The sequence below is a fragment of the Aptenodytes forsteri genome, unplaced genomic scaffold (genome assembly GCF_000699145.1).
Source record: "Aptenodytes forsteri isolate BGI_AS27 unplaced genomic scaffold, ASM69914v1 Scaffold351, whole genome shotgun sequence".
NCBI lineage: Eukaryota > Metazoa > Chordata > Aves > Sphenisciformes > Spheniscidae > Aptenodytes > Aptenodytes forsteri.
Genome location: NW_008794604.1, coordinates 80,938 through 105,244, shown reverse-complemented (window position 1 = coordinate 105,244; position 24,307 = coordinate 80,938). Strand labels below are relative to the sequence as shown.

At 38.0% G+C, this 24,307-nt stretch overlaps 1 protein-coding gene across 1 annotated transcript; it reads left to right on the top strand.

The window, feature by feature from the left end:
* Positions 1-2,065: 2,065 nt before the first annotated feature.
* On the top strand, positions 2,066-21,020 carry MATR3 (matrin 3). The gene is made up of 14 exons (XM_009273189.2): positions 2,066-3,237; positions 7,762-7,823; positions 8,352-8,393; positions 8,645-8,748; positions 9,969-10,021; positions 10,502-10,627; positions 11,258-11,383; positions 11,573-11,743; positions 13,047-13,178; positions 14,600-14,643; positions 15,104-15,494; positions 17,208-17,601; positions 18,204-18,325; positions 19,957-21,020. Exons 1-14 carry the CDS (start codon positions 2,347-2,349, stop codon positions 20,005-20,007), a joined length of 2,709 nt encoding a protein of 902 aa, XP_009271464.1. The 5' UTR covers positions 2,066-2,346; the 3' UTR covers positions 20,008-21,020.
* The last annotated feature ends 3,287 nt before the right edge of the window (positions 21,021-24,307 follow it).

The window sequence follows — 24,307 nt, the reverse complement described above, 5'->3', positions numbered from 1 at the left end:
ACTTGAAAAATTGTCATAAAGTGCTTTGAAGATTACTGAATGTATGTAAGATAAAACATGGTACCCAGGTGAATATTAGTTTCTCGCATGTTTGAGCTCAAGAGAGTCTTGGTTTTTACAATATAGTTCTTAAATGCTTTCTATTCAGGTGTTCTTCAGTGTGGTCAGCCTGTCCTGGATATCTCACTTAGAATTTGCCTTGTCTGCTCTCCCTATATTCTTGTTTTACTGTCTTCCTCTGAAGTTTTCTGCAGTGCTTTTGTCTTCTGCCTCAGACACTTTTAAACAACTTTTCATCCCCATGTTTTCTCTTACTCTTAACCAAATGTTACACAATTAAGCTTACTTTAAGTGACTCCAATGTATGTGGATCTTAAAAGCGTAGCTGAAATACGAGTTCAGATGTACTGATAACAGAATATGTAGCACATTGTATAAAGCAGTTACTTTTCAAAAATGGAGTTCTGTGTGGGTTTTGTCCCCTTTATGTATCTCTCAAAGAATCCATTATTTTTCTGCATAAATGCGTAATTTTGTAACGTGCTGCTACCAAGAGAGACAACCCAAGTGCTTTTCAACTTAAAGTAGAAAAAACTTCATGCACTAGTGAAACAGGGCTCTGGATTGAGTAGGCAGTTGGGATAGACACATGCTCATAACCTTGACCTTTTTTCTTCTGTTTCCAGTATAAGAGAAATTGCCTTCTGCAGAACTGGTCCCTTCAAGGAAAAAATCCTTGCTTTCATTTTGTCCTTTCCATTCCTCCCCAAACGTACCTGTTCTCTTAGAAGCCGATTTCATCTGGAGCTATGCAATTTGTGCCTGTTTCTTTTTCAAGTGATTATGTGTTTTCTGTGCATCTGGCAGTGCTGGAGAAGCAAAACTGCTCTGCAGAGATTTGAAAGGGCTTTACCACATCGGGGACCCAAGACCAGCATATTCCTGGTGGAATGTCTTCATGTGTGTTGAATTGCTTTAAATTTTGTGTATCTATCCCAAGGCTGGAAGAGTATGGGGAGAAGTATTACAGTTTATTTCTGCTCTGCACTAAAAAAAAAAAAACCCAACTCATTATGAAATATAGCTATTGCACCGTAAAATATACTGTGGATATCAATACACTGTTTAGTTAAAACTTCAAGTAAATGCAGTTGAACCAAATATTTGAATACGAGGTTAGTATTTTAGTGGGGCACAGGGCAGATATCTACCTCTTGCGAGTATTGTTTTAGGATCTTTAACTACCACATGTGGTCATGGTGTCAAAGTGTCAGACTGAACGAAGGAAGAAGCAGTATGCTGGTAAGAGACACGAACGCCGCTGTCTGCAGGGCTGGCTGGGGGCGTAGTGCCATCTCCTGACTCACCTAGTGTCTCTTTCTGCAGGAGTAGGGTTTTCCGTGGGTCTCCCATCCCAGTACTAAGCCTGACCTTGTTTAGCTTGAGGTCTGAGAGTACAGGCTGATGTCACGGCTGCAATATAACAGAGTAAAGAATCACTTCCTAAGTGCTGTTATCTGTATAACTGCAATTTGAGCAAGAGATCTTGTTTACTTCCTGCAAAATTTAAAACTTATTTTTCTTGTTCACATCTGTCTTCACATCGGTAATTTGAATTTTACTGCATAAAGATTGAATATTATGTTTGGTCTTATTTGCCAGATCTTACAGCAGAAACTTTTTGCCCAAACTTCAGTTACTTTTAACTTCCTTTCGTCCTATTCTGTGGTGGTATAGGTTTCATTTTCAAATATGTATATTATGCCAAAGTCATCTTGGATTCTATGGGCTTAAGTTTTTTTTGTGGTCTTCTCACAGACACAGTACAGTAATGTAGGGTATAAACAAAACCATTAACCAGAGATCAAGGCTTATATGCTAGTAAACTTTAGATGCTTTCAGACATCCCAAACTTCTGAAATTCACTTGTCTTCGGTATGAAAGTAGCTTTTTGTAGAAGAAGAGTAGTATGTATAGGAAACACGACTGTATTTTTATCTGAAATAATATATGTAGGTTCTGGGTACTTCTTGAATCTGTTAAGTTATGTAATAAAAGCCTTGTAAGATTGAGATCTTTAATGTTTTTAGATCAACATGATGCATAAGTTTAAAACTGCATCTGTTTAAAGGGATTTATGACTAAAACTGCTTGTTTTTCTACAGAATTGTCTGGTGTTTCTCAGCTTGAAGAAGATCTGCAGTCATTATTGATCCTCTTTCTTGGCGTTACCATTTTTGAAGTGAAGTTTGCCTAGCTTTCTAGTGTGAGCTCTCTTTTCAGCCATCTTATAAAAAAAGAAAAATTTTTTTTTGATCCATAAAGTAGACAAACTATAGTTCTACAATGTCCAAGTCATTCCAGCAGTCATCTCTGAGTAGGGATTCACAAGGTCATGGGCGTGACCTCTCTGCAGGAATAGGCCTTCTTGCTGCTGCTACCCAGTCTTTAAATATGCCAGCATCTCTTGGAAGGATGAACCAGGGTACTGCACGCCTTGCTAGCTTAATGAATCTTGGAATGAGTTCTTCATTGAACCAACAAGGATCTCATAGTGCACTGTCTTCTGGTAGTACCTCTTCCCATAATTTGCAGTCTATATTTAACATTGGAAGTAGAGGTCCGCTCCCTTTGTCTTCTCAGCACCGTGGAGATGCAGACCAGGCCACTAACATTTTGGCCAGCTTTGGTCTGTCTGCTAGAGACTTAGATGAACTGAGTCGCTATCCCGAGGACAAGATTACTCCTGAAAACTTGCCTCAGATCCTTCTACAACTTAAAAGGAGGAGAGCTGAAGAAGGTTATGGTAGAGATGGCAGATCATCCACACGGGAACCACCGTACAGAGTACCTAGGGATGATTGGGAAGAAAAAAGGCATTTTAGAAGAGATAGCTTTGATGATCGTGGTCCTAGTCTCAACCCAGTGGTTGACTATGACCATGGAAGTCGTTCTCAAGAATCTGGTTATTATGACAGAATGGATTATGAAGATGACAGATTAAGAGATGGAGAAAGGTGTAGGGATGAATCTTTTTATGGTGAGACTTCGCATAACTATCATAAATTTGACAGTGAGTATGACAGAATGGGTCGTGGTCCTGGTCCTGAGAGATCTCTCTTTGAGAAAAAGAGAGGTGCTCCTCCAAATAGCAATATTGAAGACTTCCATGGATTCTTACCGAAGGGTTATCCCCATCTGTGCTCTATATGTGATATGCCAGTTCATTCTAATAAGGTGAGTTATGCACCAGATACTTCTATTTTCCTTTACGTTGTAGTATCTGTTCTGTTTTTACCTATTTCTTTAATGATTTCTATAGCCTGGTTGCTTTTGAAATGATCTGAAAGTTGGTTTGAGAGTGAAAAAGGCGCTTGGTTTATTTACAAGGTAATTGTTAACAAACACTGTAAACCAGGGCTTTACATTAATGTATTTTGTTTGCCCAGATTGCTTAACTTCAAGTCAAACAGCTATCATCTACTGGGAAATCTTATTTATATTTTACATCTACATGTTCTCTTAACCACAAACATCTGGCATTCAAGCAGTTTTTGGGTGGGTTTTTTATTTTTTGTTGGTTTGGGGTTTTTTTGCAGTGTATCTATTGTGCTATTCAGGAAGCTAGTTTCAGCTCTCCTCCACATCTGTCTTGATTGCTGATTTATATGTAGTTAAGATGCATTCTTGCACAGTTCTGCTTTTTCCCTGTCCAAAGGGAAAGAGTTAATGTAGAGCCCTGGCACTTATTTGCAAAAGTAAAAACCACGTTTTAGATTAGCTCATTCTTGCCTTTTTAATTTCACTTTAACACTCTATCTCATACTATGGCTGAAATTTGTCGTCATTTTTCTCCCTTTTCACAACTTTCTTAGACACTTCAGACTCACTTTTTATTGTCACATGTTGCATCTATCCCTGTAGACTCTCCGAGCAATCAGTCTGCTGTTGCAGTATCCTGCTCTGTGTTCCTAGTAGTGTTCTTTACTTGGCTCGCCAGTAGAGTGGATCTTCGGGTATATTCGGTTATGCTGAGACTTCCCTCTTAGTTTATTCACGAGCAGCTCAACTCTCTGCAAAGGTAGCAGGTTACTCAAAATGGCCTGTTTGTTCAGACGTTATTTTCAGAGCCTTCTCACTTTCAGCTTTTCCAATTTTACTCATCTTGCTGATTTTCAGTATACTAGGCAATTTAATTGGCTAATTGGCTAATACAGCGCCCCTCTTGTCACAATTAGTGGCTAATTAGCTTGAAGGCCTTCAATTGAAAATATAATACATGCTATTACTGTAAAATTGATACAATGTGGAATTGCTGTTACTAACCATTTCTTTACAGTTACCTCTCAAAAATGCTGCTTCTGTACATCTAATCTTTTTGAAACAAGAGAATTATTCTGTCCCTGCAAGGAAACGATCTAAACCAGTTTTAGAGCACACGCTGTATGACTCCAGCTGATCTGACAGTTTATGAACTTGTGTTGCTTTAATTACTTTTTATATAAAATAATCACAGTAATCCGGGTTTCTTGTCTCCTATATTTGACCTTTATTTTCATAAAAGGTTTTAAGTGTTAACAGTTTAGATGCCATGCTCAGTTCTGTAAAAGGACTTCATTTGGTTAGATTGAAAACATAAACTTCTGAGGCCCTTGAAGATGGCAACCAGTAATCCTGTAAGTAGGGTTCTTTTTAGCACTTTATTTTAAAGCCTCGTGGTTCTTAGTTTGCTTTGGTATGAAGATCTATTGAAAGGATATCCAACATGAAATATCTTTCCAGGTATGAGAAATACCAAATTCTTTTGACAGCATAACTTAAGTGGCTGACTTCTTCTGTAACATGTAAAACCATCATTTTTTTAGGAATATGCTTTGACTTAAACTGCTAGTACACCATAAAATATTTGAGATTGGATCATCTGTTTCTTATGACCCAAGTTTGGGCTTTGTTTCTAATTTCAGAAATCATGTCACCACAAGAATTTTTCTCTTTCTCTCCTTTTTTCCTCTGCTTCGCATACCTAACAGTTACAGAATTTCTTATTTTGTGTCTCCCACAAAATTGAATCAAGTAGAACTTAACTTTTAAAGTAATCTGATCTGAACCAAAATTTATGGAAAGCAGAAAGGGAATGCTTTTCTTAGCTGGGACAATGTAAATTTATTACTGCAGTATCAAAATCTCATTTTCCCCACCTCCAAATGAAAATATCATAGAAATTTGTTTAAAAGCGTATGATAAAGCACTATGTATTTTAAGCCCAAGCAAGGAGTTAAACACCCTTAGTGTAACTTAAGCTGGCGGACTAGTCCTCTGTTTTTTCTTTTTAGCGATGTTCTTAATTGCTTCTTTAATTTGATGTGTATATTTTTTAAGACCCAGTTTGTCTTCTGTCTAACTGTGAAGTAAATCGTGCCCCATTTTTTTAGGCATTTTGTCAGTCCTGATCCCTTTATTGAGGAGTGAGGTGTTAGATGTGGGGGGATTGTTTTCCCTGCCAAAGAAAAAGGCTGATGCAACATGAGCAGATGAATTTGGAGGTGAAACACTTGAAACAGTGATACATCTCAAAGGAAAAACGTGGCTGTGCCCCTAATAAGAGGGCTGTCTAAAATTAGGTGCTTAAGTTTGGCCTAATTTTCTGAAGAACAGTGTGTCCTCTTGCTTGCATCAATTGAGGCAAAAGGTAATCTGAGTTTTAAGAAACTCAGTTCAGATTTTCTCTAGCTTAACCTTGGGCGTTCATGTTAATTAGTGTCTGTAAATATCTAGTGCCCTGAAACCTCAGAGGAGTGACGCTTCAGACTGGGTAGAGGCAGGGAGTAAAGGGAAGTCCAGATTAAGAATTGTATTCAATAAAAAGTTAATAATGTAGATGAGCCATTGTTGTTCTGAAAACTTTCCCTGGGGGGAAAACTCCTAAGTTATATGTCAGATCTCCCCTTCTTTCCAATTTAAAAGCATTTGAAGTAAATGAGAATTACATTTCCCAAACTTTGGCTCTAGTTTGCAGCTAATTTCTATTTCAGTTAACACGTAATTTGAAGTTCTTGTAAAAACAGCTTCAGAGCATGGTCTATCTAGCAGAATCAGCCACTGAGGCTTTACAGATTGTGCACCCAAATTTAGAAGGTTTTTTAGTGTTTAAAGGACTGTTTTCTGTAGTATAGTACTAAAACTTGTTAGCACCTTTTAAACTGAAGAAGCTTTGGTTTTAAGTATTGAATGTTTCATAGATGGGTAGGTTTGCTTGGGGTTTTTGGTGGGTTTCTTTTGTCCTAATTGCCAGCGTATTTATTAATTTATAGTTGCAGAGCCTACATCTTGTGCAGTTAACAAGAAAAAGTGGTGCTCTCATTTTACATCTTCTTGATAAAATGAATGAAGGTTTCATCTTGCTCCACGTTATATTCTATGTATCATGGAGTAATATTGTAATGTAGCTTAACGACAGTACGTTATGGGAAACTTTAAATCCAGGGTTTTTTCCTTTGTAGAAAGTGCAAGGTAGGCGTTTAGCATATGGAAACACTACAGTGAGCCTCAGGAGTCTCTCAGTTGTATCCAGGATGGCTATAGTGTGGCAGAAACTAAAAATCAGAAAGATGAGGGATTAGGAAAAAATTATTTGTAGGTGCTGAGCAGAAATAGGCGTGTAAGAAGAGACATATAAAACAGTCGGCCAACGCAGTACACGTGTTCACAGTTGAAAATATAGCCGATAAGAGAAAACCTTCAGTTGTTAAAACAGCCCCCCAAAGATCTGTAATTACTCTCCCCTTCATTTCTCCGTGAACCTAAAGCTAATTTGCCCCGTGTGTCTCTGCTGATCCCTTTGCTTACTGAAGAGCAGCAGAGCGGAAATTAGGCTGTGGCTCACAGATGCACAGCAGTGAAACTTCAGAAGTTCTGTCACTTTACAAGTGTGAATATAACACAAACTAGTGCTGTTACCTGTAAGAATGTAAGGATATGGAGACCAGGCACTCTATACTAAAGGAGGAGTCCCCATGCCTTCTCTCCTCTTGAAATAAATGACTCCATAATCAAAATAATCCGCAGAGAAAAAGTAGAAAGCCCTCATTCCTTTCTGGTGCTAAACCCAGAACCAGAAGGAATTTTACCTGGCTGATTTGGTTTAATTCCATTATTCCTCCTTTGTACCATCTTAATTTAGGTCTCCTTTTTTTTTCTTGATTATTCCCTGCAAATGGTCATGTATTTTTATGTCACCTGTATACTTGGGAGTTTGTCCTAGCTATGCACTTTCATTTCTTTTAGTCTTTCCTTTCTGAATTCCTTGCAATGTCTTGGCTCCTTTATGGTTCTAAAAACTTGAGTGTTTAGTTCACATTAATCTTTAAAAGTCTGAGGAACAAAGCAGAGAGAGTGGAGGAAATTCTAAAATTACTGAAGAAAAAAATATCTCAGCATCCAGTTCTGAAAGTTGAAATTGCAATGATACGCATGTATGCTGTAGCAGTTATCCCCTGGTAAGCTTTGCACCTCTGAGGCAGGATCAAGCCCACAGGTTGCAAGACATTTTTCATCAGACACCTTTTCACCTAGGTTAGGAGTTAAGAGGTAGGTCCGATTTCAGTGTCTCTTTAAAGCACTACAAAAAGAGATTTTGTTATCTATGTATGTATCTTTGATACTTCAGCTTAGAAGAGAAGATACTGCACTATACAACGTTATTTTGTTAAAAATGACTTGCCATATGTGACTGTTAATTTTTAATTATTTACTTTGCTGCAGGAGTGGAACCATCATATCAATGGAGCGACTCACAGCCGACGTTGTCAGCTGCTTCTTGAAATGTATGAATTTGAAGTACAGTAAACATTCTTGTGGCATGAGGGCATGTACAACTAAATAATGGTCAATTATATTGCACAAAGCAGGTTTAGAAAACATGCTGTGCCTTGTAGGGAATAAAAACATGCAACTTAAAAGAGCATCTTCAGGACAAAAAAGGGATCTCGGTTCATAACTTAAATCCTACTGATCTATCTGTAACGCTTTAGAGAGTTGGATCTAGAAGTTGAGAATCTATTGTAATGTTTTACTAGTCACTTATGCCAACTTCTAAATTTGTGTTGTAAGACAGTGCAATTTGTATTATAAACTGGCAGACATGTTACATACAGTGTAGGTTGTTTCTCATCAAGAATAACACTTTTATTCTGTCCATAGATACTGCTCGTGTGTCTTGTAGTGGGCAGTGTTACCGTGTGTTTTGTCTGCGTTAACATGTAAAGGCACTGCTGCTTGTATGAAAATTATTACATAGACAGAGGAGATTGTATTTTTCTTAAGTTTTCTTTTTTTGTTTTGTTTCTTTTAAGATATCCAGAATGGAATCCTGACAGTGATTCAGGACATGGAATGTAAGTAATAATGAATTTTTAAAGTATTTGTAATTATTTATGTGAAGCAGAGGACGTTTTTAACATTTTATGAGAAACACCTCCTTTTCTTCAAATGGATACCTCCCTTTGTTTTCTACTAGCTGAAGAGCAGCAGTAAAAGTAGCTAAAGTTGACTTCTTGGATGCTCTGCAGAAATTAGGGGTTTTTTTGAGAATGAAAGCTTCACAGTTTTTTGGTTTAAAATTAAGGTGTTTTTCCCCTCTTTCTAGGGGTGATCCCTTTATGTTGCAGCAATCCACAAACCCTGCACCAGGAATTCTGGGACCACCACCACCTCCATTTCACCTTGGAGGACCTCCTGTTGGGCCAAGAGGTAACATTAACAGGCACCCGCTTTTACAAGACTGAAGAGCTTGATTTTATTTTTTTCCTTTGTTTTAATTTGTTACCAGTGTTTTAGAACAACAAAACACTCGCTTTTCTGAGTGGAACTGAAATACATTAGTCCCTCCCTAGCCCAAAACTGGTACTCAGTTGACACGCTTTCACCTTTCCATCATCTGCTACCTATCAGCCATGTGGTTATGGCTGGCTTTTTAACTATGTTTGATTTCTTTTTTTCCTGTCTAGAAGTTTTTTGCATTGTCTTCCATTTGGCTACACGTTGGTGGGGTTTTCTGTGAGACTTGCAAGAATTCAATGTCCTAAGTGTTTTCCCCTTAATTTCAAATGAATTTGACAAATGGATTTGAATAGCAACTGAGAAAATGGGAAGGTGGATCATGCAAGCCTCTTCACAGGAAGGCAGGCTAAGAATCAGGTTCTTGCCTGAAGTTGTTACTTCCTTTGAAGTTGTTACTACCTTTTACATAGTTCAAGTGATTAAAAAGCAAAACTAGTTAATTCATCTAGCTATCTTCACAGATTACAAGTATTTCAGACACTTTAAAGGAATTTTTAGATGATAGATGCAGTCATACTTAATTTCATTAAAATAATACTGTTAATTTTTCAAAACATCTCAAACTTGACTTTGAGCCAAACTATCTGAACTAGCTGAAAGGCTTTTTTCAGGTGTTTCCTAGTAAAATGGGCATTATGGTAGAATTGATGTTGTTTTAGAACCAAAACTAGGGAGTCTTTTTCTACACCTAGAACCTCAATTGTAAAAAGTGTATCTTAGTTAGAGATCTCACATCTTTTGTGTATGGAGACATTTTGCTGTGGCAAATCTTACTCTAAAACAGGAGAGATTTTTTTTCAATGGGCTTTACTTATTCTCTGCTATTTCTGCACATCGGTAAGTGCAGCTCTTTCTCTTTACTTATTCTCTGCTATTTCTGCACATCAGTAAGTGCAGCTCTTTAATGTTGAGCTGAACAGAACGATCAGGAAGGAGGACCTCAAGTTACAAGAGCTCTGAAATAAATTAACAGCCTTTTCAGACTGTAATGAAATAATTAGTTTTTAAAACACGATGTCATTCTGGTTTAGTACTACAAGTGACTTGCATCTCTTATGAACTTGTAAAGAGACATGTTAATAGCAGCCTTACAGGTTACTAAGCTTGCTCATTCTTTTAATTTCTTAAAGGAGCTGGAAATGGAAATATGCAAGGACCGAGACACATGCAAAAGGGCAGAGTGGTTAGTATTAATAACTTGTTGGTTTCTTTAAAAAAACCCCACAATTTTATGCAAATATGCTTTTTGTTTGCTTTCATAAGATTTTATTGAATGAATGGATTGTCTTTAAAAGTGAGACTTTAGGATTTATTTGTGTGGAAGTACTGAAGCTTTGGAATAAGATTGGGGTTTTGCTGTGCCAAGTACTCCACAAAATATTTGTTCCAAAACTGTACAGACCCTGTTTAAACATTCTCTTATGGTGAAGCTGTGGGACATGAACATGCAGAAAGGCAACTTTGGCACGGCAGGCATCTTCCTCCGTGCAAATCCCTGGAGGTTCTGTGCCTTTTCTATATGCATCTCATTTTAGTTACTGCTGAAGATTTAAAAAAAAAAAAAAAAAAAAAAAGTAGAGCAGAGCCTTCACAGACTTTCTTTTTAGGTTAGCTGATACACATTTTCTTTTCATGTTGTGTATGCATGCTTTGTCTTCTGCAGGAAACAAGCAGAGTTGTTCACATCATGGATTTCCAGAGGGGAAAGAACTTGAGATACCAGCTGCTTCAGCTTGTTGAACCGTTTGGAATAATCACAAATCACCTGATTCTAAACAAAATCAATGAGGTAAGATTAGGCCCTTTAGTACTGCTGTTGGCGCTGCTTGGTGACTTTAGTATGCTTACTGTCTGAGCTTAATTTTTGTAAAGGGACTTGCTCAGCTACTAAGCAAGGTTACACACGTGTCACCAAGGTCACATGTGTGAAGGGAAGAGTGACTAGTATGTTTATTTCCAGAAATGCTATAGTACTGCATTTTAACTTAAATATTGTTTAAAAGTCCTTCTTGTTGGTTGTTCATAGCTTTCTCAAAAATACACTATGCTTGCAAATTTTGTTCCTGTTCTACTATTCTCTGAAAACTTACTTGGTCTTAGTTTGTATTATACAGAGTGTCATATTTTGAAGTGTGGAAAAAGCCAATATCATAGAAGAGAAAAAGCAGGAAGCAGTTGAATGTTCTGAATCCAAATCTAGGTGGCATGTAAACAAACCAAATAGTTCTGTTTGTGCACCTAAGTAAAGTATGTGAAATTCATGCCAAGTTCTGCAGGTCAGTTAATGTTGTAACCAAAAGGCAATTTTCATTTTTGATGCAGCTGTTTTTACAGGAAAGCAAGGAAGAGCTTGAGATTTTAAACAAAAATACTAATTCCTGAAGGAGTAGCGTTTAATTTTGTTTTTATATGACTTCAGGCATTTATCGAAATGTCGACCACTGAAGATGCCCAGGCTGCAGTCGAATACTATTCAACAACACCCGCACTGGTATTTGGTAAACCAGTCAGAGTCCACTTGTCACAGAAATACAAAAGAATAAAGGTAAAACACTTCTGCTTTTTTTAATATTGCCTTATTTTAATCTGGGGCAGTCAGTGTTATGAGGCCATTGCATTTAAGTTATTCTTAATTTATGTACTTCTCTGCTGTATCAACTTAATCAAGGGACAGTCACCCATGTATATTTTACGTAGTATGTACTTTAAAAATTTCATTCCTTCTTAATTTTAGAAACCTGAGGGTAAACCTGACCAAAAAACTGAGCCGCCAAAACCGGAACTTGGTCGTGTGATTCACCTCAGCAATTTACCTCATTCAGGATACTCTGACAACGCAGTACTCAAATTGGCTGAACCGTATGGAAAAATTAAGAACTACATACTCATGAGAATGAAAAGCCAGGTAACTGACCGTAGGAACATACACGTGTGAAGATTTGAAACTAAGGTTTTTAATTGTGAAGAAATAATGTGCCTTTAATTGGCGCATGCGTAGACTTTCTGCTCTAGCATACATATGGAAATTATTAGAGGACTATGTAGGTGGTGTTTCGGTATCTAGCTTACTGCGAAATGATACTGTAATGTGAGCTGCTTTAAAAAAAAAAAACAGGCCTCAGCTGTGAAGAGGGTATATTTAGTGTTGAGGCTTAATTTTTGTGTTACACAGATTTCTGAGTCTTGGAACTTTTTTTAAGGCTGAAAAAACATTACCTATGAAACATGAACAAATGTATTCCACTATTACACATTTCTTTCATTTACCCTTTAGTTTTCATTCTTTAAAATAAACAAAAGCAGTCCTGCTGTGGCTCTTTAACTTAAAAAAAAAAAGTTTGAAGATGGTGCATTGCATGTGTATAGTAAAATGCTTTGGATGTGCATGTACATGATTTCTATAAATACACAGGAGTTTAAAGTATTTAGTTCTAAATTTTTTTCAGCTTTGCTGTCCCAGTTTGTTGCTCCCTTGAGTTAAATAGGAAATTCCAGTGCTTTTTCAAAGAGATGAGTGCCTGAATCCCCTAATGCCACACTTGTGGAATGAAAAATTACTAGAATCTATTGTATGACCCCTAGGAAGTCCTCCCTGACCTTATTTCACTGGAAAAATAAAATCCCTTGCTGGCTAAGTGGGATGCAGAAACAACTTTCTTCTATCTGCCAATGATACTCTAGCCCAGATGTGTTTTTAAAAGCTTGTTCAGCAAACTTAGTGTGTCATAGGCTTGTTTCTTCGAGGAACACCTCACAAAGCAGGGCATATAGACCAGCAGCTGCTGCCTTTCTGTTTCAGGCTTCTCTCAAAAAATAAAAATAAAATACTGGGGTAGTTTCTCAGCTACCCTGGAATTCCCAGATGCTTAAGCACCAAATAAATGAGTTTCATTGTCCAGATGCTTTTTATTTGGAATCACATTTTACTTTATCGTGACCTTTTTTTTGCAGATTATTTAAATGCCTGTTGTTTAATTTCAGAACTTTCTATGGGACAGATATTACTGAATTGAAACGCTGGGGTATATAGAGCACTTTGGTAAATTTTAAAACGTACGGCTAGTTTGGAGAAGATGGATATAGCTGAATCTCATAACTTTGTTTCAGCATTTGGAAATGCTGTGATTTAAGTTAAATAGCTTTGCCTGCAAAAGTGTTGTGTCTTTTATAGTCGTTTTTAATGTGTGTGTGTGTGTGAATCTTTTCAGGCTTTCATTGAGATGGAGACCAGAGAAGATGCTTTAGCTATGGTTGAGCATTGTGCCAACAAAGCACTTTGGTTCCAAGGCAGATGTGTGAAAGTGGATTTATCTGAAAAATACAAGAAACTGGTGTTAAGGGTAAGTAGTCTTTTTAGTTTTTTAATTGTAGTTAAAGGTGTAAAGTGAAGACAGCTATCGCTTACTGAGAATTCAATGCTGCTTGTAAAATGGAAGGATTCGCTTTAGTATTTTCTGGCTGCTTAAGTGCAGTTACTTAGCATGAGTGTGGTGTTATGAGGCCTAGAACAAAGTAAAAGGATTTTCCTTTCATATTAAACAAAAACCAAACTACTACTAGAATTCAGATTTTAGAGTAATTGGTGTAGACTTTAGTTAAAATTTCTCCATTTAGAATGTTCTGTAACATGGGTTCTTTTTTCCTCACCCTCCTGAAAATGATCAGTGAGTAAAATCAAGCTGGGTGGCAGAACTACGTACTCATATGTGGTATGCTTAATTCTTGGCTTTTCACAGCTGCTGGTCGGTTTGTCCATCTTGTTGTACACATACTCTTGTGTACAGAAAAAAGACAAAATGTTTTTAGGGACTCCTTTTTAAACTATGAAGTATGTATTACAACAGAATGTGTTTCCTGTGTTAGATGCCATCCAAAACCTTTTTTTTTTTTTTTTTTTTAGCACCAGAAAGCTTTCTGATCCCTGTTGTGGACACTAACCCCAACTACCTAGATAGATAGATTTAGTCTTGCAATCTAATTTTTAAGAATAAGTTTTGTCAAAACTTGTGATGTAACTGCACCTTTATATGTGCAGCTCATATCAAGGAGAAAAGGGCTGGCTGATAGCTTTTTTTTTTTTGACATAACACCAGGGTACTCCTGCAATTATACGACTTTCTCCATCAGACTAGGACACTATGTAGAAAAACAGGAGAAATCTGAACTATCAAGCTGTCTCATAAAATATATAAGCTTTCTATTGTGGAGTATGAGGAAATCTGACTATTGCACATGATCATTCACCAAAAATGAACACTTTGTGGCAAATTCAAATACTTCACCAATGCATTGAAGAGTTTTCCATGTTAGTACCATACAAGTGGAATTTCCTATTCAGTAACTCCTAAATAAGTGGTTTGTCTTCAAAAGCTTTCCATGTAGCCCATTACTAATGATAGGAAGAAAGAAGAGTGTAGAGTAAGACTGATGTGTGCCATTGCCTGCACCACACTGTATCAGTTCATAAACAAAAGAGGAAGTGTATATGGGTTTTCTGGAGCAGGATATCCCATTTGTTTTGTACTGAATAACTGATAATTACTGTGAATAAAGACATGGGATTTCTAGGTTGGTAAGGTCCTATCGAACATAATAGCACTTTATTAATTGGTTGGTAGGTGGGCATGGTAAAAGAGTACCTGTGGATTAACATGATTGGAAGCGCTTGGCTAGATTGTGCTGTCTGGTCTGCATTAATGCTGCAACAGTTGTATAAATAATACTCCACTGTGACTTAAAAATTTTTTTAATTTTATTTTAGATTCCAAACAAAGGAGTTGAACTGCTGAAAAAGGATAAAACTAGGTAATTTCCTATTGCTAAAGCATAATGTTGTTTAAAAGAAATTAAAAAATACCTTAGTATAGAAATGATAGAAAAGAAGTCCGGCAAGCTCTAAGCCCAAATTGTTGTTTGTTATGCCCTGAGATTAACTGTTTCTAATATGCTACCTACCCTCTTCCTCTAATGATGGAGATTTCACAGCCTCTTCAGGCTCCTCAGGAAATCTTTTCCAGTCCTTAATTAGCCTTGCCTTCCTGCAGTTTAAACCCACTGTCCTGTCTTGTAAGGACAGTTCCTCCTTGCAGCAGCCTTTTGCATATTTGAAGAATGGTATCCTTCAAGGTTTTCCCTCCAACCTTCCATTTTCTCAACTAAAACACAATCTTTTTCAGGCTTGTCTAGAAAAATATAACCTACCTTTTTTTTAGTCATTTCTGGGCTCTCTTCAGGTTTACAAGCAAGTGTTCTTTGTTCTCTACAGAAAGAGAACATATTCTCCAGACAGCAAAGATTCTCCAAGTGATAAGAAGTCTAAAACAGATGCTACTCAGAAACCCGAAAGTGGCAGTGTAGAAGATAAAGTGAAAGAGGAGAAACAAGATGATGCTGCTGAGCCATCAGGCGCTAAAAGTAGTGAACAGCCAGACCAAGATGAGCCTAGTTTACTCCTGGAATCTGAAGATGAGCTGCTAGTGGATGAGGAGGAAGCAGCAGCACTGTTAGAAAGTGGCAGCTCAGCAGGAGATGATGCAGATGTTGCCAATTTAGCTGATGTGACTACTGAAGAAAAAAAGGACACAGCTGATGATGTGACCATAAAAACTGAGGGCAATGTTGTGGCCAATCCAGCAACAAAGAAAAAGCTTAAAAAGGTAATCGTATAGCAAGGTACCTGAGTGTGGAAAACCCTGTCTAACTTAAATGGCATACCACAGTACTTTCTATTTCAGATCTTTTTCTGTTGGTCTTTAAAACACATGCATGGCACACCTGTCTGAAGAGAAACAGGTGTTAAAGCTCCTGTGAAGAAAATGGACGATCCCATTGGATGCAGCTTGCAAATGGAATCAGTTATAAATCACTGTTTCTGTTTTGACAGGAACTGTTAACTTGTGGGCTTCTACCCATGTCGCTTCCTGGGGTCCTTCTTGCCTTTCTGTTCATCCCTTTTTTGACTGATACTACTCAGGAGCTGTTTTCTCTTGAGCAGTTTCTCCTGAGACTGCCTATAGTCAGTTACTCTTTTGAGCACAGAGTAGAACAATGACATTCAAAAAATTATTTATTTGGGACTTGAGGCTGATCTAGACTTGGACAAAATTGTATGTACATCTACTCTTTATGCTTAGCCAGAAGGTAGGCAAGTCCATTTGCGTTAGCCAAGGCCCATTTCCAATTGGAGGAGGGGGGGAAAAAAGTAGTTTCAAGGTGTCTTCAGTCATAGGCTACTTTCTGTGAATTTCCTTTTCTTACCAGATGATCCCACACTCTCGTGGGGTTTTTTTATGTCCTACCAGCTGCTTTTTTCCTGTTTAAATCGTACTCTGTTATGTGGAGTAGCATGCAAAGTTTTAGTAATGTTGTTGACTTGGAATGTTGTTTTGCAAAAAGTAAGGCATGTTCCTTATTCTTAATGAATGAAGTGTGCATGGTTTTCAATTTTGGGGGTTCCTTCTATCAGGAAGCTAGTTACATGGTGTTGGGATTAATACTGCCAATGCAAATGGCAGTGATTATTTCTTATTATGTGGGTATCAGTTACGATAAACTGCCTCAAAACCCAAACTTGCTTCCTTGAAGACCTACATTCTTAGCACAGAGATGTAAAGCTGATGCTGTTTCAGTACTACTCACGATTGCTGTTAAGCATGTGGAATACTGATGTCTCCATATCAGCAGGAAAGTTTCAGAAAAAATCAGAATTCGGACAGATTCACTGTCTCTTAATGAAACTGGATTTTAAGAGACCTCCACAGTTTTGGTGGTTGGTGTGTTTTGGGTTGATTTTTTGTTTGTTTTCTTTAATGCGGAAGCTCCAAGCTTTCCACTGGTTGAAAAAGAGCTCTTAATTCATGAGGTTTTTTATGAACTCTCACACTATTAGCGGGCACAGAAGTGTTCTGGAAGGGCTTTACCTTTTATGCAGGCATGAATTGGAGGATCTTGTGGGACTGTCTCAAATAGAAACAAAACTTGTGCATTCCAAAATGACTTCCAATTAAAATTAAAATACTTATGTTAGAAGGACTTTCAAAGTAAAAATAGAGCAAAAAGATACTGAAATTCTCAAGTTGAAGATCACATGTTGATATGATAAAACAGTGGACCCTCATGATACAAAAAAACCCCAAACTTACTCTGAAATTGAACACTTGATTCTGGGACAGTGGAGTACGTTTAAAAAGAGCTTGTTTTACACTTCTGTATGCTTGAGTAACATTTTGAATGAGTGAGGTAGGTCTTGAAGGAAGAATTTGAGCATTTTTCCAGGAAATTTGGAGAAGATATTTCTCTTCTGAAACTTAAGACAGTTTGAGGGAAACATTTAAGAATAAGCTGACATAAGGAAAACATTTTCTCAACAGCGATACGTGGGTGGCTTTCCGCGGAGCATGGAAGGTTTTGTCACTCTAGATGAGGTTGGTGACGAAGAAGACTCGGATCATCAAAAACTCCGCAAGTCGGGTTTGGCAGTAAAATCTGCTGGCAAAAACGATGATAGTTTGGCAGAAATCAAGGTAGACAAGATTGAGGAACCAGAGCAGGAAAATGAAACGTTAGAAAATGGAACCAAACCCGAAGATAATTCGAAGGCTGAAACTGTTGACGCTTCCGATACCACAACAGCACAGGATACTGAGAAAAATGCCCATGAAAATACAGACACCCAGGATGAACAGGAAACAAAGATTGTCCAAGAGAAATCTCTTGTTCCAGATGAATTTAGGATTGGGCCATACCAGCCAAACATTCCTGTTGGTAAGGCTGTTTCCATTTCTTTTCAAATATGTCTCTGTGCATTGCAGTAGCATTTCTCATTTCATTTGCCTTTTATTTCTGGCAACGCATTGCCTCTGAGCCTTTCATTTTAGGGCTTCCCACTCTTCCCCCCTTCATCACTCCTCCCCTAACCCTACTATTTTCTTTTTTTCCCTTATTTTCATACGGTTCTCCATAACACTTTCCTTAGGCAGAAATTAAATTGGAAGAGGTATATTTTAGCAACACAAATTCAATTAATAGCACAAATCACAATAGTGGTAATAGTTTAGATTCATACTAAATACTCAGAACTCAGAAACTGATCACAGAACTTTGTTAGTTCTTTTGAAGGAACCAATAAAATGGACCCTTAATCTGAAAGGTTGATTTTAAATTTAAAAAAAAAAAAAAAGCCTGCACATATTTAGTTATTACTAGGACCCGGCTTGACTAAACTAAAACAAGGACTTTTAAAGATAAAGCAGCTTTTAATGTAAAGTGAATTATGGTTTTAAGATTTAGCTGAAATGACATATGACATTAAAAGAAATGATGTAGAGTAGATCTCTTAGTTTATTTTGTGGTGTTTACTTCTCTAGGTGTGAATTATGTGGTACCCAAAACAGGGTTTTATTGCAAATTGTGTTCCCTGTTCTACACAAATGAAGATGTTGCAAAAAAGACCCATTGCAGCAGCCTTCCTCATTATCAAAAGTTGAAGGTAAGGCAAAAACTTGTTCATTTTAAATGGCGTGATTCTTTCCTGGGGAATAGATCTGAACGAGACTGGACTGAGGGAAAAAAAAAATATTTCAGGCAGTGGAAATTGGCTTATTCTATAACTTTTAACTGAAGCTAGACCTCTCCAAAACTTCATCTTTTGAAAATAATACAGAGGGATACACATTTTAAAGATGGGCTCCAGCATTTTCTTGGTAAATTTGGATTAAAGAGGGCATTCCGACTGGAGTAAAGGCCAGGCTTAGAAGTAGTGGTGCAGAGAAAATACAGATGACTCAAATCCCTTCCAGTTGTCCCTTTGAGAGTATTTTTAACCAGTCAACAGAGCTTGAGCTGAAGTTTTTATATATTTAAAAAAAAAAAAAAAAAAAATCCATATTTGCAACTTCTGATTTTGTGAGCATGTTTTACAATTTCTAATTTGATTAGGTATCACATGATTGCATGGCATGAATGATAATGCTGCTGCTGTATCTTTGTGTACTGTGAGCTGCTTTTAAATACCACCTCTGAGAAAGGGAAATCCTAAATGAAATACTAAGAATAATGCAGTGTTCACATAAATTGATTTCATACCAGTTGATTATTGAGCTGAAAACAAACTCCAGGGGTTCCATAGAAAAGAAGAAGGTGGCATCTCATACTTAAAAGCGTTTGCTTTCTCCCTTGCAATAATAGGGAACCCTAAACAAATACAGAGCCCTGGAAGGCAGATGGCACAAATAAATGTCACAAAGCAAACAACATTATCAAGGAGTAGATCAGAAAATCAATTACCACGCAGAATCTTGTAGTAAGAAAACCCCACCTCATCCATCACCCATAGCTTTTTTTTCTTTTTTTTCCATTGAGGTACCAGATTATGGGACTTTAAAGACTTGATGTGAAAGGGGAAGTGGGGGAAATAATCCCAATCTATTAACTTTATCACTTACTTAAATGAAACATGATTTGATTTGCGTTTTCCAGGGCACAAATGACTATCGAGCTGCTCTTGAATGACTTTAATGTTGGTGTGGTTTTAGAATCGGGGAAGGAAGGGAGGGGGAAATGCAGCTTTTGTTTCACAATGGCAAGGCACTTCTCTAGCTGGGAGTCTCGTTCACTTTGAGAGCAATGAGAGTAAATGAATAGATGAATTGATATTGCTACCAAATGTCATCGAAATGCTAACAAATTCCTGAAACTTCCGAAATAACCCTCCTCTAGGGAGGGGAGATGTTTTGTCCCTGGTTTTATAGATGGCAAATTCTGGCCAGGTAAGTGGCACAACCGCTGTCACACGACCATGACAAAATGGAAAGTAATTCTCTTGGCTTGCCAGCCAAGAAGGCATTAACGGCAGGGCCGGGTACATGCTTGCAGAGGCTGCCATTTGGTGTTTACTGGTGGTGAGCTGTATGTTCGGTGACATAATGATAATGTGGTGCTTCAGAGGAGCTCCACGTCACTTCAGTATATGGAGAAGTGCCAGTCTTGTTAGTTATGACCTTTGCAGTTAATATTTACAGATTTTACAACTTGAAAATTGAATTTATGTTTCTGTTATTGATGATGCGACTGTGAGAAACTCTTAAATATATCTAAAATATGGTTGCTTTCTTTTAACAGAAAATTCTGGATAAAATGGCAGAAGACCACAGGCAAAAGAAAGAAGCTTAAAAGGAAGGAAGGATGTAAGGAAAACAGTGGCTTTGTTTTTAATGTTAATCTTTTTTAAAAGCAGTACAAGTAGTAGATGGAAATACTGTATTCTTTTTTGTTTTAGTGAAATACAGTAGGCATTATAGGTCTGTTCATGTGTTTAATGTTGTAGCAAAAAGCATATGCAGTTAAGTTAATGAGAAAAATTTGTTCTTAATGTGAGAATGGCAACAAGTTTTCGTTTTGACACTTCAAGCTATTAAAGAAAAAATCTTGTACCCTTGTGGAAAGCTCATCTATGGGAAGAAAACTTCATTTAAGTGAAATTTACTACTTTCAAGCTTCAGAAATTGTCTTTCAATTCCATTCTCAATAAAAAATAAAAAGTAACACTGTATTTTTATTTTATCTAGAACATTCCATATTTCAGTCTGAGCCTAGCAGATATTTAATTTGGAGTGTAAGGCTGTCATTGCATTTCACTTTTGAAAAGTCTTTAAATGTAAGTTGCATTTTTAAATGTTGAATTGCAGTTTCTTTTAATGTCACTGCTGTTATATAGCAAATAGGAAAATTAGTGATTAGTCAGCTTTACAACTTCGTGATTTTTTTTCCTAAGCTCTTGATAGACTTTCCTATTCAGCTATTCCGTGTATTTTTAGTGAAAAGTAATTGCCCATTCTCCTCTGACCAGTATTATTTCCTTGAGCTCTTCCTGCTTTTACTTGAATCTTGTAGCTGTCGTACATCTCTAGTATATTCAAAAGCAGCATTTGAGTCCTGAAATGTAAAAAGGTATCTTTATATTCTTCACATGTAATTTTTTCATACCTGCATTTTAAAACTGTTTTTGTTAAAATCTGGTTTTGTCAAGAATCTTTAGAACTGTGCTCTTAATGTACCTGCACATGTGATATGTGAACAGGAATTTGCATGTGTAACCTGTGTTTATCTGTAGTTTTTGTTATTTACTGCTTATTTGTGAATTCAGGTTACTAAAGTGATTTACCAATAAACAAAGCTAGGCAACAGTAATTTGTTATAGATGTTTGGCATGTTAACCAATGTGTCTACTGAACTCTTTACTCCTGTGTTCATGATACCACGCTGAAACTCTAGCTTTCTTTTTAAAATTTGCATGTTTTAACACCTGTGATTTAGCAGCTTACTGCATAACTTTTCTTTCTCTTTCCTAAAACCTCTTTCGTTTCCAAACAAATTAAAATATCACTTGTTAAAACACTGGTAGGTATACTCTGCTGACAGTTTCATTTCTTGAGTTTTATGGTATTTTCACTAAAGCTGAAGTTCAAGCCGCATCATGTTCACGTGGATAAAAATGACTAGGGACAATTCTTTCAACCCGAGCCTCTTGGCCAACCGGGAGGCTTCAGTGCCAAGAAGGGTTTTCAAATTTAGGAGGCTGAATCTTGATGAAGTTAATTTACTTAAGCAAATACATCTAGCAGACACAAGATGGTGTGCTTTGTGGAAGTAAAGTCTTGATAACCTGTCTTTCCAGTTGTAACTTTCTGCGGTTGCATCCTCACAAAAAGGGGAGGTGTGCAATCCCTTCTGTGCAAGAATTAAGCACAACTTCAAACACCTCCTACTGTGATGGTAGCAGTTTCTCTGGGGACTCTGTATAGAAGTGGTGAAATGCTAATAAGCAGCTAATGGTGCAGATTTTACTTAAACAGCATATCCAAAGTATAAAATCTTCTTGTGCAGTGACTCATTCGTGCACTTTCACAAAGATAAGTTACTGCTTTGTACATGGCACTCATTAGTATGCAATGTTTTGTTTGTGTTTGTATGAAATCAATTAAATGTAAGGCAGTGATATAGTCTTAAAACTACTCTACAGCTTTCCTGTAGAAAAGTGCAAGCAACAGCAGCCCTGCAGTCAGTTCTATTTTGACTAAGTCACAAGGATGTACTTGGACCCCCACTTGCTTATGATGACATTTGTCATTCATCTGTCTCCAAGAGGCTGCTCAGTTAGTTCATCAGCCAAGCAGAGGACCTGACTTCAGAGCAGTCGTTCAATGTTTGGCAGTCATTCCCCTATGGTAGATAAGAATTTATTTTTAAGGTTTCCACCTCCCCCAAGCATTTTGTTTCCTTACAACGTGCAGTTAAGATGAATGTATTGAAATACTGCAGCTCTGTATGTTTTATTTTTAAAGCAGCCTTTCCTTAGCTATTACCTGCATCTTAAATAGCTGTGCAGTTCAGCGATCTTGCACCTAGTGTCCTCAGCCTGTTGTAAATGCTAACCTGTGCAACTGCCGGGGATTAAACTGTAGGAGGATGTTACATCATGTTTAGTGTGTAAACATAAAGAATTCCCAGGCGTAAAGTAATTGCGGCATAGTCCAACTTCAGAGTCAAACCCCCTTGTTCCCATCAACTCTCAGTTTCTAGTATCGCTGGATGTTGGATGCCTAGCGCATGTATTTTCAAAACCCTGATAAGCTGTATGTAAGTCTTCACACCTGTACATGTGCAACGTGATGCTTTTATACATCAGAAATAAGTCAAACCTAATCTGTTTCTGCAAAATGTCTTCTGTTTACATGCAAAGGACAGGGAGAGAATACATGCCTTACAATAACTTCTGGTGAAAAGAAGGCATCAGAATAGCTTGGTCTTGAGGACGGATGCCAGGAACACGCTTTGGTGGCAGAATAATATGTGGTCTTGCTACGGGCTGCTTACTCTTTGGAAATAATTGTATCTGCACTGCTCTGTGATTTAGATGCCAGCTTTCGTACGTGAATTTCAACTCAGAAGAGTAACCCCTAGAGGCTGTTGCCTCTGCTGTGTGTAGTTCAGCAGAGGTGCAACAAGGCCCTGGGCTTCCTGAACACCGTGGGAAGTAAGTAGAAAGAGAAGCCTCCATTATAGATGAGAAAGCCATGTGTCATGCTGGATTTATTAAAATAGAGTTGGAAATAAAAGCGGTAAGAGCAGAGGTAGGTTTGATTTTTTTTAAGGATGATCCTTGCAGGGGTATTTTAAGGTTGTACTTGGCTAGAAGGTAAAGCATTTAGCGAGTGTATGACAGGCCATAGAGAAAGCTTTTAGGCCCTGGAAACAAGTTAGTAATGGTGACTAATAAAATCAATAAAACCAGCTTGATTCAAGGGAGAATATGTCCCTGGAAGAGCTGAGAAACCCTAGATTTTCTGTAGAGTTGGTTATCCCTCACTAGCATTTAGGAAGAAGTAAAGGGCTGAGCAGAGAAATGTTAATGAAATTGTTATCCTCAGATAGCCCCAAGGCAGCCTACGCGACTGTTTTGATAGCACAGGAGACTTTCCAGCCCAACAGGTGGGGTCGTGGGGAGAGCGAAGCTGAGCGAGTTGGTCTGTACGTTGCTGGCTCACTACCTGTTCTTGAGCCTGAAAAAATCTGCTCACCTTTGGTAACTCTTTAACCACTAATGGATTTCAGGGTTATCTGTGCAACCTAGTCCTCAGTAACATAGACTTTTGGGCTTTGCAGTTGCACATAGAAATGTTCTTCTGCCATACATTTCCCAACTTGCTGTCGGGGCAGATTTTGTGCTTTTCATGGTGCTTAGCTTACCCGTCCGTCGTACCGAGGCGGGTGTTGAGCGGAGGTGGTTTTGTGACACTGCGTTTTGACTCCAGATCAAGTCAGATTGCGTTCATCAGTGCCTTGGATGGAACAAAGGGCCTTTAACCCTGTCAGTGTCTAGTTTCTGTGCTTTTTAAGAGGTTGTGAAGATCAGAGGACTGGAAAAGCCTGTACCTAGGCAGAGTATTTGGGAGGATGGGTAAACAGTGAGGAGCACAGCATGGCTCTGATCGTTGCTAAAACCTCCGTGCACTAGTTTTGGCAGGTAGTGTCTGAAGGAGGAGTGATTTCCACCTTAACCCTTTAAGGAAAAAGAGGGGAGGGGGGGGGGGGGGAGTCAAAGGAGAGAATAAAAATTGCTTTTTCACCCCATTTTGTAAATAGGGTTGAATTCTCAGCTCTTAACGTAGGTCCCAGAAAACGGCGTTCGGTATTTCATGGTTCCTAATATAGAACCTTAAAAATGCATGAGTGTAGTGCGGAAACATGTGCTTTGTAAACAAGGGTGGTTTTCAGAAAGTAACAAATTTCGTTCTCCCCGCTGAAGCCCAGGACTCGGTGCTTTCCCGAGGTCGGCCCGTGTCCCCAGAGGGAGGCTGGAAAAGGTTCGGGAGCCCCTGAGGCACGGCAGGGCAGGTTTTCTCCTGCGGCGACGCTCCCCGACGCCTTTGCCCTCCCCGCGCTGCCCGCTGGCGTGCCCGGAGGTGGCCGG

What these genes read in the sequence shown, in the direction of transcription:
- MATR3 (XM_009273189.2), top strand. Translation starts at nt 2,347, where the DNA reads ATGTCCAAGTCATTCCAGCAGTCATCTCTGAGTAGGGATTCACAAGGT. An exon ending in ACCTCCTGTTGGGCCAAGAG is followed by an intron (nt 8,749 to 9,968) that starts GTAACATTAACA and finishes AATTTCTTAAAG; the next exon opens with GAGCTGGAAATGGAAATATG. An exon ending in CTGAAAAAGGATAAAACTAG is followed by an intron (nt 14,644 to 15,103) that starts GTAATTTCCTAT and finishes TGTTCTCTACAG; the next exon opens with AAAGAGAACATATTCTCCAG.